Source organism: Tamandua tetradactyla, chromosome 8, assembly GCF_023851605.1.
Source record: "Tamandua tetradactyla isolate mTamTet1 chromosome 8, mTamTet1.pri, whole genome shotgun sequence".
Classification (NCBI taxonomy): Eukaryota; Metazoa; Chordata; class Mammalia; order Pilosa; family Myrmecophagidae; genus Tamandua; species Tamandua tetradactyla.
This window is the reverse complement of record NC_135334.1, coordinates 58,547,281-58,563,171: the sequence shown is the minus strand read 5'-3', so window position 1 is coordinate 58,563,171 and position 15,891 is coordinate 58,547,281. Positions and strand designations below refer to the sequence as shown.

The following is a 15,891-nucleotide window of genomic DNA, read 5'->3' as shown; positions in this document are numbered from 1 at the left end:
CTATGAATATTCAATTGTTTCAGCACCATGAGTTGAAAAGGCTATCTTTCCTCTATTGAATTACTTTTACACTTTTGTTAACAATCATTTGGGCATACTTGTTTAAGTCTGTGTCAGGGTTCTCTAGTGCCTAGCCTCCATAATACCACATAGTCTTGATAACTGTAGTGATATGTCTTGAAATTGGACAGATTCATTTTTCTCACTTTGTTTTTCTTTTTCAAAATTATTTTAGCTATACAAGTCCCTTTGTCTTCCTGTATAAATTTTAGAATAATCTGATCTATATTTACAAGGAATTCTTACTGGAATTTTTATAGGAATAGCATTAAACTTGTATTCCAATTTGTGGAAAAATAACATCTTAACATGTTAAGACTTAACATGAGTCTTCCGATACAGCAATTCAGTATATTTCCCTGTTTATTTAAATCTTTTATTTCTTTCATTACATTTTGTAGTTTTCAAAAGTGTATACATACAAAATATGTATAAGTACTGTACATACTTTGATTTTTTCTAGGTTGACAGTTCTTCTCTCTTAGTACTTGAAAAGTAATGTGCAGTTTCCTTCTGGCTCACATGTTTTCTGATGAAAAATATACTAACATTCAAATCATTCTTCCCCTCTAGAGTAAGGTGTTATTTTTCTCTGATTCCTATTAAGACTTTTTTCCTTGTCTTTAGTTCACAGAAGTTTAATTATAATGTGTCTTGGCATGGATTGCTTTGGGTTTATCTTGTTTGGAGTTTCCTCAATTAAATCTAATAGGTTTGTATCTCTTGCCAAACATGGGAAGCCATTATTTCTTTGAATATTTTTTCATCTCTGTCCTCTTTCTTCTTTCCTTCTAGGGCTGCAATGACATGAGTGTTAGATCTAAGTTTATAGTTCCAGAGTCCCTAAAGCTCTGAGGTTTTTTTGTTTGTTTGTTTTCAACTTTATTTTTCTCTCTGTTCAGATTGGATAATTTCTATTGTTTATCTTCTACTTTTCTTATTCTTTTCTTTGTCCTCTCTATCCTGCTGTTGTGCCAGTCACTGAACTATTTATTTTAGTTACTACATTTTTGAATTATACAATTTACAGTTCTTTAATATTCTGTTTCATTGCTGAGAGTTTATTTCTTTGCTGAGACTTTCTATTTTTTTCATTTTTTTTCAAGTGTATTCATAATTGCTCATGGAAGCATTTTTATCAGGGTTGCCTTATAATCTTTGTCAGATAATTTCAACATGTCTCATCTTGATGTTGGCATCTATTGATTTACTTTTTCATTCAGTTTAAGATCTTCCTAGTTCTTGATATGGCAAGTGCTTTTTGAGAGGTACTGGCCTACAGACTCAATTTTGGGAAAGAAAATTATATTTTAGGGTGGAGAAACCAAATAAATTAAGACAATAAAATATATGAGTATCACAAATAAGATATACGGTTGAAAAATTTAGAGTACATAAAAATTTAAGTTATAGGAAATAATTTTTAAAAGCAGTATTAACATATTTTAAGCATGTATATTTTATTAGGTTTAAAAAATCAAAGGAAAGATTCCAGGGAAATGGAGTAAATGGCTTAAAGGGAATTTAAAAAAATCACAAGGAAATGTTAATGTCACACACACTAAAGTATTTCTCACTATACATAATAAGATAAATAACAAGGCAAGAATAAACTCTTAAATTATTTAAATAAGAAGCTTAGAAACATGGATGGGATAGTCATAGGAAGAACCTAGTCCATATTTCAAGTGTGAATTGTTGGAATGATGAGGAACCATTACTCTGGAAGAAGAGAACGAAGGTCATTTGTGAGAAAGGAAGAGATTAATGTATGCTCCACAAGAGCAGTACTTTTTGTCTGCTTTGTTTACTGATAAATTCCTAGTGCTTAAAAGACTGCCTGGCACAAAATAGGTGCTCAATAAATATTGATTAACTGAATGATGAAAGCTAGAGAAGAACTATCTTAGTGGGAGATTCAGGAAATTGAATCCAAGGTCCAACTTTAATGATAAAGTGATCCATCCTATGATAAAGTGATAGGCTGGTAGACTATAACACAGTTTTTAAAATGTAACATTCAACCCATTGGTTGTTGTGTTGTTGAGTTTAATTTTAATCTGCAAACTCTTAAAGCTATTATTGTATAACTTGTTTTCTTAAATGTTTCCTTCTCACTTTGCAAGCCTCAATGTGTGACTCTGTTTTGAGGACAGTGTTTAAGTAGTTCAACTTACTGTTAATTTTCCTGACAGAATAGGCGCTTAAAAGATGAACAGATTTGGCACATACGGAACCTACTAAAGGAACTGAGTGAAGACAAATCAGAGGGAGTACCAGTTGTAACAAGAGAGGAAGTTGAAGAAGCAATGAAGGAAAAATGGCTGTTTGAAAGAGATCAAGAAAAAAATTTAAGAGGTGACCTTGGAACATAGAAAATTATAATTAAGCTATATGAAATTATTTGTTGTATGTATTAATGCTTTGGTCTCCTGATATGTTCAAACTGCTGTGAACATACTTCAGATCCGATTAGTTATTACCACCACACCCGTGAACACATGGAGGTAAATGAGCAGAAAGTACTCAATCAAGTGAGGGGGAGGGTAAGGCGGTAATCAAAATACAGGTAGGCAAAAGCCATCTGACTCTTAACTGGACAGTATACTCAGAGTATACTCTGAGCTTCTCTAGGTTTTCTCCTCTCAATGGGCATTTGCTCTTTCTTTTGAGAAATTCTTTTGTTTGGTTGCTTCATTGGCTTCAGACTTGGTTTCTATTTGGAAATGATAAGATTAATATAACCATGACATCCCCCTCCCCCAATATCTCTAAGGCAGCTTAACCCCAGTTTAGATGGGAAAAGAGGGATTCAAATTGGGAAAGGGAAGTTTGAAGGGCATGGATAGAAACGATGCTGGGTGAAAGTGATGACAAGCTTAAGGTATACTCTTGCCATGGGCTTACAAACACTATAGTCCTGAGGGCAAATCAGGCACAGTATTGACCCAGGCTATTTTTATTCCTATTCCTTCATACTAAACTTGTTGCTAAGACTTCTGAAAAACCACTTTTGCCAGAATCTCTATAATTACCATCCTCTGCTACAAAGCTGGAAAATATGGAAAGAGACTTGAGCTCCATCAGGAAGCAATACTCAGAAGCTGAGAGGCAAAACTGCACTAGATTTTCTTGAATTTCAATATGTCCACCACCCAAACACTGTACACAGAGCAGGCATTCAATAGATATTTGCTGTTTTGAATAAAATGGTTTTTAAGACCAAATGCCAATGGGCAAACTTCATTTTTAGAGGGCTGCAAAACTGTTCCTAGAAACCTTCTCCTAACAGAGTCTTTTTATTGGCAGTAGGGATTCATAAGGTGATAGAAGCTATATTTCCCAGGACTCCTCTCAGGGTGAGTTCTGCTTGTGTTTGGAAGGGATACTTTAATATTAAAGTCCCTGGAGATAGCAGTGAGGCCCAAAGGTATGCTCCATAAACTGCCCCCAAAAGGACTGAGCCCAGTTAGTTGGGTTGTGGGTGTTTATGGTTTGGGCTGAGCACTGGGGTTTGTGTGTCATACAAAACTAGGGTCAAGCTGGATGGCTCAGCTAGTAGAGGAGGGCTGGGTACCTGCGATGCTGCAAGGGAAGAGGCCTGCAGAGGCTGAAGAAGAGAAGGAAAATGAAAGACGAATGTGCCTGAAAAAGATTTCTGAGCAGTTTATTAGGAATTAATTAGGTTTGTGGAGCAGCAGCAGCAGCGTCATTAGGCAGCTTGCCCCAGTGCAGAATTTCAGGCCCTACCCAGAACTACTGAATAAGAATCTGCATTTTGACAAGATCCCAGAAGAGTCCTACACACAGTAGGGTTTGTGAAGTACTGACTTAACCCCTTTCTCCAACTTTGGTCAGGAATCATATAGCTGCAGGGTAAAAATCCAGACTCAAATTAGCCTAAGCATAAGGAGATGTTAACTTTTTTATGTATCCAAACCACAAAGGGCAGGGTGCTGCTGACTAGATCCAGGACCTTACATGCTGTCAGATCACAGCATCTTTTCTTTTTTTTTTCTTAATTTTTTTTCTCTCTCTCTGTGTCTGTCTATATTCCCCTTATAAATTGGTTCATATTTCACAGTCCATTGTCCCCGTGAGACTGCCGACAACTAATTCCTTAGAGCCTCAAAATTGAGGGGTGTTTTTCACCAGTTTCATCGAGAATACTTCTGAGGAGGACTCTTACTAGGTGTGTTAGCTAGATTCAGTTGTCAACTTGGCCAGGTGAGCATACCTAGTCTTGTTGCTGCGGACATAAGCCAATGGTACGTGAACCTCATCTGTTGCTAATTACATCTGCAGTCAGCTAGGAGGCGTGTCTGCTGCAATGAGTGACGTTTGACTTAATTGGCTGGTGCTTAAATGGGAGATTGCAATGTAGCACTGCTAAGCAGCTCAGCCCAGGCCTTTGGAGATACAGAAAGAATTCACCCTGGGGAAAGTTGTTGGAACCCAGGGGCCTGGAGCGAAGACCAGCAGAGACCATCTTGTGCCTTCCACGTAAGAAAGAACCTCAGTGGAAAGTTAGTTGCCTTTCCTCTGAAGAACCAACAAAATAAATCCCCTTTTATTAAAAGCCAATCCGTCTCTGGTGTGTTGCATTCTGGCAGCTAGCAAACTAGAACACTAGGCTAGCTTGGGGTACGTGCTCACTCCTGGACCAACCCCATGGCCAGGAGAAGGGGCCACTCTAATTGACCTACTTATTTGACTAGGAGTAGGATAATTTTGTTGCTAGAAGGAAAGGGGGAAGGGTTCTTGCAAATAGACAGTGTTCTAGTTTGCTAGCTGCTGGAATGCGTAATACCAGAAACAGAATGGCTTTTAAAAAGGGGAATTTAATAAGTTGCTAGTTTACAGTTCTAAGGGCGAGAAAATGTCCCAATTAAAACAAGTCTATAGAAATGTCCAATCAAAGGCATCCAGGAAAAGATACCTTGGTTCAAGAAGGCCGATGAAGTTCAGAGTTTCTCTCTTAAGTGAGAAGGCACATGGCGAACACAATCACAGTTTCTCTCTCATCTGAAAAGGCACATGGTGAACATGATCAGGGTTCCTCTCTTATCTGGAAGGGCACATGGTGGACATGGCATCATCTGCTAGCTTCTTCTCCTGGCTTCCTGTTTCATGAAGCTCCCCAGAAGGCATTTTCCTTCTTCATTTCCAAAGGTCACTGGCTGGTGGACTCTGCTTCTTGTGGTTATGTTGTTCTGCTCTGCTCTCTCTGAATCTCTTTCATTCTCCAAAATGTTTCCTCTTTTATAGGACTCCAGAAACTAATCAAGACCCACCCAAATGGGTGGAGACATGTCATCACCTAATCCAGTTTAACAACCACTCTTGATTAAATCACATCTCCAAGGAGATGTTCTGATTAGTTTCCAACATACAGTATTGAATAGGGATTATTCTGCCTTTTTGAAATGGGATTTAGATTAAAACATGGCTTTTCTAGGGGATGTAAATCCTCTCAAACCTGCACAGACAGCCACTACATTCTTTTAAATATTCGCTGGTATCTACCAACCCTCCCCCCGAAGATTGATTGTGGCACAGGCTGAGGCAGCAGCAATTTGCTCAAAGCAAAGGATAGCCATCCATCTAGGTTATACGAGCACTAATAATTGTTTAAATGACAATAGCAAGTGACATTTATTAAGAGATTTTTAAAATAATGTTTTCTTATTTACATCTTTGGAAAAAGACAGGTCCAGGGTCCTTTTGGCCCTCTGGACTAAAAAGCAGTTCTCTCATCTGATTGGAATGCTTCATTCATTCAATAAATACTTATTGGGGACCAAGTAATTGCCAGGCTGTGTGCTAAGTGCTGGATTTACAGAGACAAATGAGACATGATCCTACTTTCAAGAAACTGTTGTGAGTCAAATGACCATTAATTGTACTTGGTTCTTTGTAATGTTTCCTTTTCCAAAATATTCAGTAACATGATGTAAAGAGCATATTTAGCAAGTACACCATGGCAAAATGAAAGTATATATGGTTGAGATGGCTCAATATTTATACTTATACTATCTATATTATTTTATAATAATTAAAATATTTTAATTATTTTATATTTTAATAGTATATATACTATTTATATTAATTTATATAATATTTTAATATTTTATATTATTTTATATAAAATATATTATATTTATATATTTAATATATAAAATGTATTTAATTGGAGACATATTTTTCTCTTTGAGGTTTTAATAAGTAGGAAAGGGGATATGTTATTATGACTGTCATATGCTATTATTTCATACAAGGACAGACCAAAAATGAATTTTAAATGACTTTATCAAACAACAGACTTATAAAAATGGTTGTAAAGGATCTAGGAAGAACACAAGTTGAAACTGATTCTTTCCCTTGGGCATAATGGCCAGGAAAATGTCAATTTATTAATAAAGAATATATGATATAATACATTGTATAAAGTAGGGCCATTATCAAGCTACCACAGAATAATTTAAGTTTAATTTGTGGGTTCCTATATACATAAATTAACTACCTATAAATCTCTCATTCACAGTCCAAAACCACACATCTACTTTGTAATTGAAAGTTTAATTTTATGTGGGGTTTGAATCATGAGAGATAGATAAACAATAGTTTGACTAGTTTAGATTTTTACGACATTGAAAGTATGAAGTCATTTATGTGTTAACAGTATTTGAATATCAAACTTTCATTTCATAAAATCAGATTATAACATATAATGGTTGCAAAAGCAATAGAAATGACATGGCATCTTGATTTTCTTTCAACAGATATGCGCACACAAATAAGTGACGCTGAGAAACTATTTCTTGAGAAACTCAGTGAGAAGGAATATTGGGAAGAGTACAAGAATGTAGGGAGTGAACAACATGCTAAACTCATTATCTCCTTAGAAAATGACATCAATACAGTTAAAGAGAATGCAGAGAAAATATCAGGTCAGTTGAAAAAGCTACTTCAAGTTCAATAAACTATCTTTAGAGGAGAAACATTTGGCAGAGGGAAAAAAAAGAGTACTCCCTGAATCATTCATTACTCTCTACTGTCAATAAAGGCAAATGAGCCTAAAAGGTAAAGGTGGAGGGAAGAAGGAGAATCATTTTGGGACCACCCATGAAATTGAGGAGGGGAAGGTGGCAGCAGGGAGAAACCCAATGACTAACTGATATCAAGAAAGAAGCTCCATTGTTGACTGATGACTGCATGTTCCCAAACTTGAATCTGAGACACTTCTACAAATGTAAGAGGTCCTACGGCCAGGTGAAACTGAAAAAGAAGATTAACATGAAGCAAACCAAGGCAACTTAGCCAGGCTCATCAACCAGAATAATTACGTAAAAATACCCAAGTAGATGATAAATTGTATTGTGAAAAAACTGGAGAACAGAGGTGAGCTGGGAAGTGGAAAAGATGCAGAGTAGGATAGCATCAGTGATGGTGAAACCAAGCCCAGAGCTGGAACATAGGTATATGTGCTGCCTCCACCCTTTAACGTGAGGCCACCAGTCTATCGCCACTAGGCGAGCACAGGGCTGAAAAGAACACCAGAGACCCAGAGATAAGGAAGTCATAGAATAGAATAAATGCGAACAATCTGGCCCAAAAGAACACTATGGGAGAGTGAAAGTCCAGGCCTCAGCTGGTAATGCTGCTCTGCAGTGTGGAGGGGTTGCTGTGGGGTGGTTCCCATTAGCCTGTCAGAGCCTCTGCCTGTGGACCAATTCTTATGTCAGTTTCTAAGCTCAGAGGCTGTGTACCTTGATTGTAGTGTGAATTTGGCCCATATCAGTCTGGGTTTGGTGTTCCAGTTTCTCTCAAGGTCCTTCTGCAAGAAGAAAAGTAGTATATGAAAGTGAAATCCCCTACCCCGATCTGTCCCCCAGCTACTCAGATCCTCTCCCCTGAGAAAATCACTATTGCCGGTATCTTATGTAGCCTTTCAGAAATATTCTATGCATATATTAATAAATATCTATATCACAAATAACATGCTATAATTAGTTTTTCATTTGTTTTTTTTTCAGGTAACAATGCAAACATCCGTATAGGTCAATACATATTTGTACTGCCTCATTCTTTCAAATGGCTACATTATTTTCTGTATGATATTTTTTTAACCAGTCTCTTACTGATAGGCATTTAAGTTATTTCTGGCCTTTTACTCTTACAGATAATGCTGCAGTAAATATCCTTAAATACGTCTCATCTTAGTATGGTGTATATCCTTTACTGTGTCATTTCACTTAAGTATATGTCAAAAGAGGGATGACTGGGCCAAGTAGAATGTTTATTTTTATTTCAATAGGTATTGTCCTCCTTAGAGGTTGTACCAAGTTAAACTCCCATTGGCAATGCGTTAGAGTACCTTTTCTCCTCTCTCTTCAACAACATGATGTGATATCCAACTTTTTGTTCTTTGTCGGTCTTATAAATAGAAAATGATATCTCATTGTAGTTTTAATTTCCATTTCTCTTATTAAAAGTAACACATTATCTTTTCATAAATTAAGAGCCATATGAATTTCCTTTTGTGTGGTCCATCTGTTCATGTCCTTCCCCCATTTATCTATTATATTGTGGAGCTCTTTACATTTTAAAGAAATTAGCTCTTTTCCTGTTATAAAAATTGCAAATATTTTTCCTATTTGTCATTTGTATTTTGTTTGTGAGGTTTTCTTATGAGGAAATTTTGTACCTTTAGAGTACCCAATTTATCAGCCTTAGACTTTATGACTTCTGAGATTATGAATAAATTCTCCAGTATTTTCTTCTAGAATTTTTATGGCTTCATTTTTATATTTAAATCTTTGATTTGTGTTGTGTGAAGAATCCAAGTTTATTTCTTCCCAGATATTTTCCACTTGTCCCAACACCATGTATTAAATTATCCATCTTACCCCACTGATTTGAAATGCTAACTTTATCATACAAGAATTTCTTATGTGTATTTGGGTCTCTTTCTGTACTGTTTATTCTGCTCTATTTGTCTGTCTATGTTATTCATGCATTATAACATACTTAAAATTATTCTGCTATCATTAAACAAATTTTAATATTTTAGCCAGAGTGCCATCATTTTACATTTTTTAAGTGGGAAGAGTGATCTCATGTTAACCCATTATCTCAATCAGAAATTTGGATGATTTCTTTGAGCTGAAAAATTTATGCTGTTGTATACAACTTTTGTGTGGTAGTAATAACATTTATATTTTGGATTATTTGCTGGTTCATCCTTGCGGTATAGCCAATTTATGACACCATGGGCAATTTGTTGTCATGGGCTTGTATTATGTGCTATTTGTTTTAGGCACTTCTAACCGTCTAGGAAGCAGCAGCAACTCTGCTGGCGAACTACTAAAACATTCTGGGACCACCATTTGGCCACAATAAGTATCAGCAGGCCTCTTAATCAATCTATGTGAAGTCTTACTACCATTCTGTCCTCTTTTTCTCCCACTGTCACCCTCCTAACACTCCCCCTTCTTCCATGATTTTTCTGAAAATTTCCTCCCATACCTATGTCATGGGGTTTGTGTTAGTTAGGCAGCTTTAATTTCAAGGAACTGAACTTGAATCAGGCTATTTTAGGAAAAAGAGGGGTTTTTTTTTTAAGTGATACAGGATAATAAAATGGAACTTTTTAAAGTCAGCTTAAACTGAGGTGGCAAAATAATAGATACCACATTTCAAAGTGATGTGAGATATTGTCATGCAGACTAGAACTATAATGAAACAGAAAACAGTTTTCTACCTGTGGCCACAAAATTCCAGTCTATAGAGAAAGTTGGAGAGGCCAAGAAAAACTTGTTAGAAAGTAAGGGGTAATTTTTGGAAAGAGATCTTGATATGCTTAAGTTCTACACTGCCCCTCAAAGGGGCAGGTAAAGGGTATTTCATTCTTCACCTTAAATCAAGAGGGAAGATCTTTAAGGAATTGCCCCAGCTTAATTAATATGTGTCACCTGCAGTTTGTAGAACATTGAGGTCTAGTTTCTGATGCATCTTTGAGAAATCTAAGGAGTAAATGGCTGACTAGCTAACCATTCTGATAGGAGAGCAAGAAAGAGGTGGCCGCTGCTTTGGGGTGGATGTGCATTCCTGGAGTTTGTCAGGGCAAATGATGAGTGAGTACTTCCTGTGGACTTGTTTGGAGAGATATGGTGCAGCATCATGTTAAATCTTGCCTAAGAAGGTCAACTGGAGGGGTGATGGTGCCCAACAGAGAAATAACCTGTGTGGAGAACAACCATTAAGAGTCAAGGCCAAAGGAAAAGTTGTTAGCCATCCACTAAGGGCAGCGTAGCCTCTGCATCAAGGGCATGCAGGTGAAACATCACTAGCAGTGGTGACAAGGAAAGTGATCCCCAAAGAAACTATAAAAACACCCCCATGAGGAGAGTCAGCTTTAAATACCACTTCGGACCAGAAAGCAGCACATCAGTTTGAGATGGTATTGTCAGATGGAAGCTTTCTTGTCCCCTTCCATTCTCCCCTCTACCTCTATGCCCTGAGGGAGGAAGAATGGAAGCTCAAGGCAGATGAAATATAGCATTGGGCCCAAGAAAGGAAAGGGAAATAACCATAGCTTTGAATGAAATTTAAAGTTTTGCTTGTTACAATGGACTGGACATATTAATTATTGGTTAGAAGACATTTTAGTACCACAAAGGAAGTAGAAAAAGTCATGGGATTTGCCATATCTTTTATTAGAGAGTAAGTCACTAGCCTCACAGTATGAATGTTAAAGGGAAGAGAGAAATATAGAATTGTTGTACCTCCTGTATACTTACAGTGAGGAACTAAGAAGACTGAAAAAGGAACCTGAAGGTCATCAGGAACACTGGGGCTCTAGGGAATGGCTCCTCCCTACATTTATCCCTCATGATCTACAACTGTCCCTCTCATGGTGTCTTTGGTTTGCTCTGTATATCTGCCCCCATTTTCTTCTTTCTCCCTCAAGACCAGTTTTTGCAGTATTCTCTAGCCCAGATTCTGAAGAGAGCTGGTGTGATCACCTACCTAATCAAAGATAACCAAATACCTTTGCCCAGGCCTCCTCATAGGTCATCAGTCAGCTCATGCATGAACTGCTCTCTTGTCAGGTGTCTAACCCTGCTTTATTCAGTGACCACCCCTAAGCCTTATAAAAGAGGAGGGGAGTGGAGGGGGAAGGAGAAAGAAAGTGCCAGAGCTGCTTCACTGAAATTTAGCCAGAAGGAAATATTGGCATGTTAGGTATAATCTCTCTTTTCCAGTCACTGATATACCCATGTCCAGGCTATTTCTCTTCATAAAAGGAAAGGGAAACTTAGATTAAGCCCAGGAACAGAGTAAGTGTAGGATTATTCCGAATCATTAGATACCAGAGTATTTTGGTGATTTTTGTCCTTCACCAGTAGACACTTTCAAAGGATAGAGATCCCTGAAAGTTCTATTTTGTACACTAAGAGGGCGTTAAAAGGCTTGGGTTCAAGTTCACTTAAATAAAAGTAACATTACATCTTTGAATGTTATTTTCTTTTTCTGGCTGCTAGAAAAATACCAAATGATGGGTTGGCTTTAACAAAGGGAATTTTGGGCTTCTGGTTTTGAGGCTAGAAGCCCAAACTGAGATGTCAGCAAGGTGATGCTTTGTTCACAAAGACTGTGGTGTAACTGCCCTGCATGTAGAAGGTAGTTCACCCAAACTCTACTACAGAACTTTGTGGGCGGGCAGTCAGGAACTGCTGCTGGGAGCAAGGACTGCTGGGATATAGGGTGTATAGTGGATGCATGAGGACACTATTTCCTAGGAAAGAAAGGACATGTATCTGTGTAAACAGGAGAACTCCTGGGTCCACATGTGCATGCCCAAGACAGGAGGCATGCACAGAAAGGATCAGGGAGCCCCTACCCTTTGACTTGGAGCTAGTCTCCAAACTCATTGTATGGATAAGCCCTGAAAGAAAACACTCTTCAAAGTCGATCTGCAAAGACTGGAAAAGGTGTTTTCTTTTTATCCTTCTCCTTTTTTTTCATTAGTTCCTGGCATTCAAGAAAAGCTATGAAATAACACTAGCTGATACAAACTTAAGAAACAGATGCTTCAGAGTCTAAATTCCAATAGTACATTAAAATATCAAAATTTTCAGGGTTCAACAAGATATTATAAAACATACCAAGAAACAAGAAGTAATGGCCCAGGCAATGGAAGAGTTTAAGGAGGATCAGATCTGGGACATTCTAGACAAAAACTTTTAAAAATGGCCCTAAATATGGCCAAAGAGTGAAAGGAAGATGTGGACAAAGAACTAAAGAAAATCAGGAAAAGGATACATGAATGCAAAATATCAATAGAGAGATAGAAATTATAAAGAGGGAACAGAGTTGAATACCACAGTAACAGAAACTTAAACTTCCATAGAAGAGTTCAACAGCGGATTGGAACTGACAGAAAAAAAAGTCAACAAACTTGAAGATAAGATCATTGAAATTATCCATTCTGAGAAATAGAAAGAATAATGAAGAAAAGTGAACAGAGCTGTGGGACACCTTCAAGTGTACCCAATATATACATTGTGGAGTACCAGAAAGAGAAGAAAAAGAGAAAAGGGCAGAGAGAATATTAAGGGAAATAAAGACCAAAAACTTCCTAAATTTAACGAAAGCCATAAATATACACAACCAAGAGGCTCAATGAATTCTAAACAGGATAAACCCAAATAGACCCACTGTGCCATGTTATAATCAAACTGTCAAATCCCCAAAATAAAGAGAGGTCTCTTAAAGCCTCAAGAGAAAAGCCATACATGATTCCCAGGGGTGTAAACCTCCCTGGCAATGTGGGACAGAAATCCTAGAATGAGCTGGGACTCAGCATCAAGGGATTGAGAAAACCTTCCTGACTGAGAGGGGTAAGAGAGAAGTGTGACAAAATAAAGTAGAGAGATTTCAAATAGAGTTGAAAGGTTATCCTGGAGGTTATCCTTACACATTATATAGATAACCCCTTTTTAGTTTAAGATGTATTAGAGAGGCTAGAGGGAAGAGCCTGAAACTGTAGAGCTGTGTTCCAGTAGCCATGTTTCTTGAAGATGATTGAATAATGATATAGCTTTCACAGAGTGACTGTGTGATTGTGAAAACCTTGTTCTGATGCTCCTTTTATCTATGGTATGGACAGATGAGTAAAAAATACGGATTAAAAATAAATAAATAATAAGGGGAATAAAGGTTAAAATAAATTGGGTAAAGGGAAATACTAGTGGTCAATGAGAGGGAGAGGTAATGGGTATGGTATGTATGAGTTTTTTCTTTTTTCTTTTTATTTCTTTTTGTAAATGTTCTGAGAAATGATCATGGTTATGAATATACAACTAGGTGATGATATTGTGAGCCATTAATTACACACCAAGTATGGAATGTTCATATGTTTTGAATGTTCATGTGTATGTTGGTTCTATTAATAAAAATTTTTTTAAAAAGAGAGAAAAGCCATGTTTTACATACAAGGGAGCCTCAATAAGATTAAGGTCTGATTTCTCATCAGAAATCATGGAGGAAAGAAGGCAGTGGGAAAACATATTTAAAATGAGGAAAGGAAAAAAATTGCCAATCAGGAATTTTATACCTGGCAAAACTGTCTTTCAAAAATGAGGGGGAGATTACGATATTCCCAGATAAACAAAACTGAAGGACTTTGTCACCACTAAACAGCTCTACCAGAAGTGCTAAGAGGGAGTTCTGCAGGTTGAAAGAAAAAAACACTAGAAAATTGATTGATGCCACATGAAGAAATAAAGATCTCCAGTGAGGGTAATGACATGGGTAAATATGAATGCCAGTACTATTGTATTTTGGGTTTGTAACTCCACTTTTTATTTCCTACATGATCTAAAAGGAAAATGCATAAAATGTCATGATAAAACAATAGTTTGGGACTCATTATAATAAGTATGTAATTTGTAACAAGAAGTACATAAATGAAGGGAGATGGAGGAATATAGAAACATAGTTTCTGCATGCTATTGAAGTTAAGTTGTATCAAAACAAACAAGAGTATTATAGAATTAGGATGTTAATTTTTAAAAGTATTTTTATTGATAAAACAGCATACAAACATTCTGTACATGATGCACAATCAATGGCTCACAATATCATCACATAGTTGTGTATTCATCACCATGATCATTTTTTTGAACATTTGCAATAGGATGTTAATTTTAAGACCTATGGTAACAACAAAGAAAATATCAGAAAATATGCAAACTCATAGAGACCAAAAGTAGGCACATTTTACCAGAGGGGTGAGGGGTAGTCTCAATGGGAAGCTAATGCAAAATGTGTAGGGTTTTTATTTGGAGTGGAAGGAAAGAAATGGATGATGGGGAGAGTACTGCAACATTGTGAATGTGATTAATCCCACTGAGTGGTATGCTTGGGATGGGAAAATTTATGTTATATATGTCTCCACAGTTAAAAAAAACAAAGGAGAGAGGGAGGGAAACAAAATAGATATGGCAATTAAATGCAATATATAATATTGTGTTGGATTTAAAAATGGAGAAGAAAAAGGCTCAAAGGGACATTAAGAAAAATTGGAATATAGAATATAAGCTTTATCTCAACATTAAATTTCTTAATATTTCTTGATAACAGCACTTAAGGTGATTGTATAAGTGAATATCCTTGTTCATAGGAAATGTATATGGCAGTATTATGTGTTCAAAGGTTCTCAAATATTCAAAAAATAGTTAGATGATGGATAGATAAATAGACAGACAGACAGATGATAGAAAGAATGATACCGCAATGGTGGCAAAATGTTAAAATCGGTAGATCTTAGTATCTGGGGAGTAAGGATATGTTGGAATTCTCTGTATGAGGTTTGTATTACTTTTGCAACTATCCTGTAAGTTTGAAATCATTTCAAAATAAAAAGTAGTTTTAAAAAACAATGCCAGAACTATGTCTGGCAATATATAATTAATTTCCAATTAATTGGTCTGAATAGATAAAGTAGGCAACCTCTAAGATGATTCTCGAGCCTTTCCTCTTGGTATTCATGCTCACGTGTAATACCTTTCCCTTGGGTGTGGCCTGGACTTATTGAGTTGTTCTATCAAATATAACATGGCAAAAGCAATGGGATATCACTTCCAATAACAGATAACAAAAAGGTGTGGCTTCTGTCTTGGGAACCCTCTTGCTCTTTTTCTCACTCACTCTGAGGGAAGCCAGCTGCCTTGTTGTGAGCTGCTCTATGGAGAGGCTCACACAGCAAGGCCAAGAGCCAACCGAGGCCTGCCATTGGCCACAGGACTGAGCTTGGAAGTGGATCCTCCCTCAGTTGAGCCTCGAGATGACTGTAGGCCTGGTCAATCAACCTTGATTGCACACTTCTGAGAGACCCTGGGCCAGAGGTACCCAGCTAAAGTCTGCCCAGACTCCAGACCTTCAGAAACTGGAAAAAAATAAATGTTGTTTAAAGCTGCTAAGTTTGGGGGGTAATTTTTTTTAATGCAGCAATAGATAATCAATACAACAAACAATAAGGACTAAGTGCTGAGGAGGGAGCTTTGGGGACAAAGGAGTTGGAAAGACTTCATGGAAGAAGTAGAAGTTGAAATAGGCTTGAAAGATGGGTAGGATTTGAATGCAACTGTGGAAAGGAGAGGGTAAAAGCCACTCAGACAGTAAGACCCACGAATAAAAGCAGAGAGGCAGAGAATGGTCCAGTTGTGTTCTAGAATAGTGCCTGGATTCTGCTAGAAAACTGTGAGGAATGAGATCAGAAAGTTCCTGCTTGTGCTGCATCTGTGCTGTGGAAGAAAAGAAGCT

At 37.1% G+C, this 15,891-nt stretch overlaps 1 protein-coding gene across 6 annotated transcripts in view; it reads left to right on the top strand.

Annotated features, from left to right (window-relative positions):
* The window catches only part of CCDC83 (coiled-coil domain containing 83), a 77,777-nt gene that overhangs the window by 36,633 nt on the left and 25,253 nt on the right, over positions 1-15,891 (top strand). For all 6 annotated transcript variants that reach the window (XM_077113363.1, XM_077113364.1, XM_077113362.1 and 3 more), the window contains exons 6-7: positions 2,256-2,418; positions 6,843-7,010. In XM_077113363.1, coding sequence (XP_076969478.1) covers positions 2,256-2,418; positions 6,843-7,010 — 331 coding nt within the window. The remainder of the gene's footprint in view (positions 1-2,255; positions 2,419-6,842; positions 7,011-15,891) is intronic.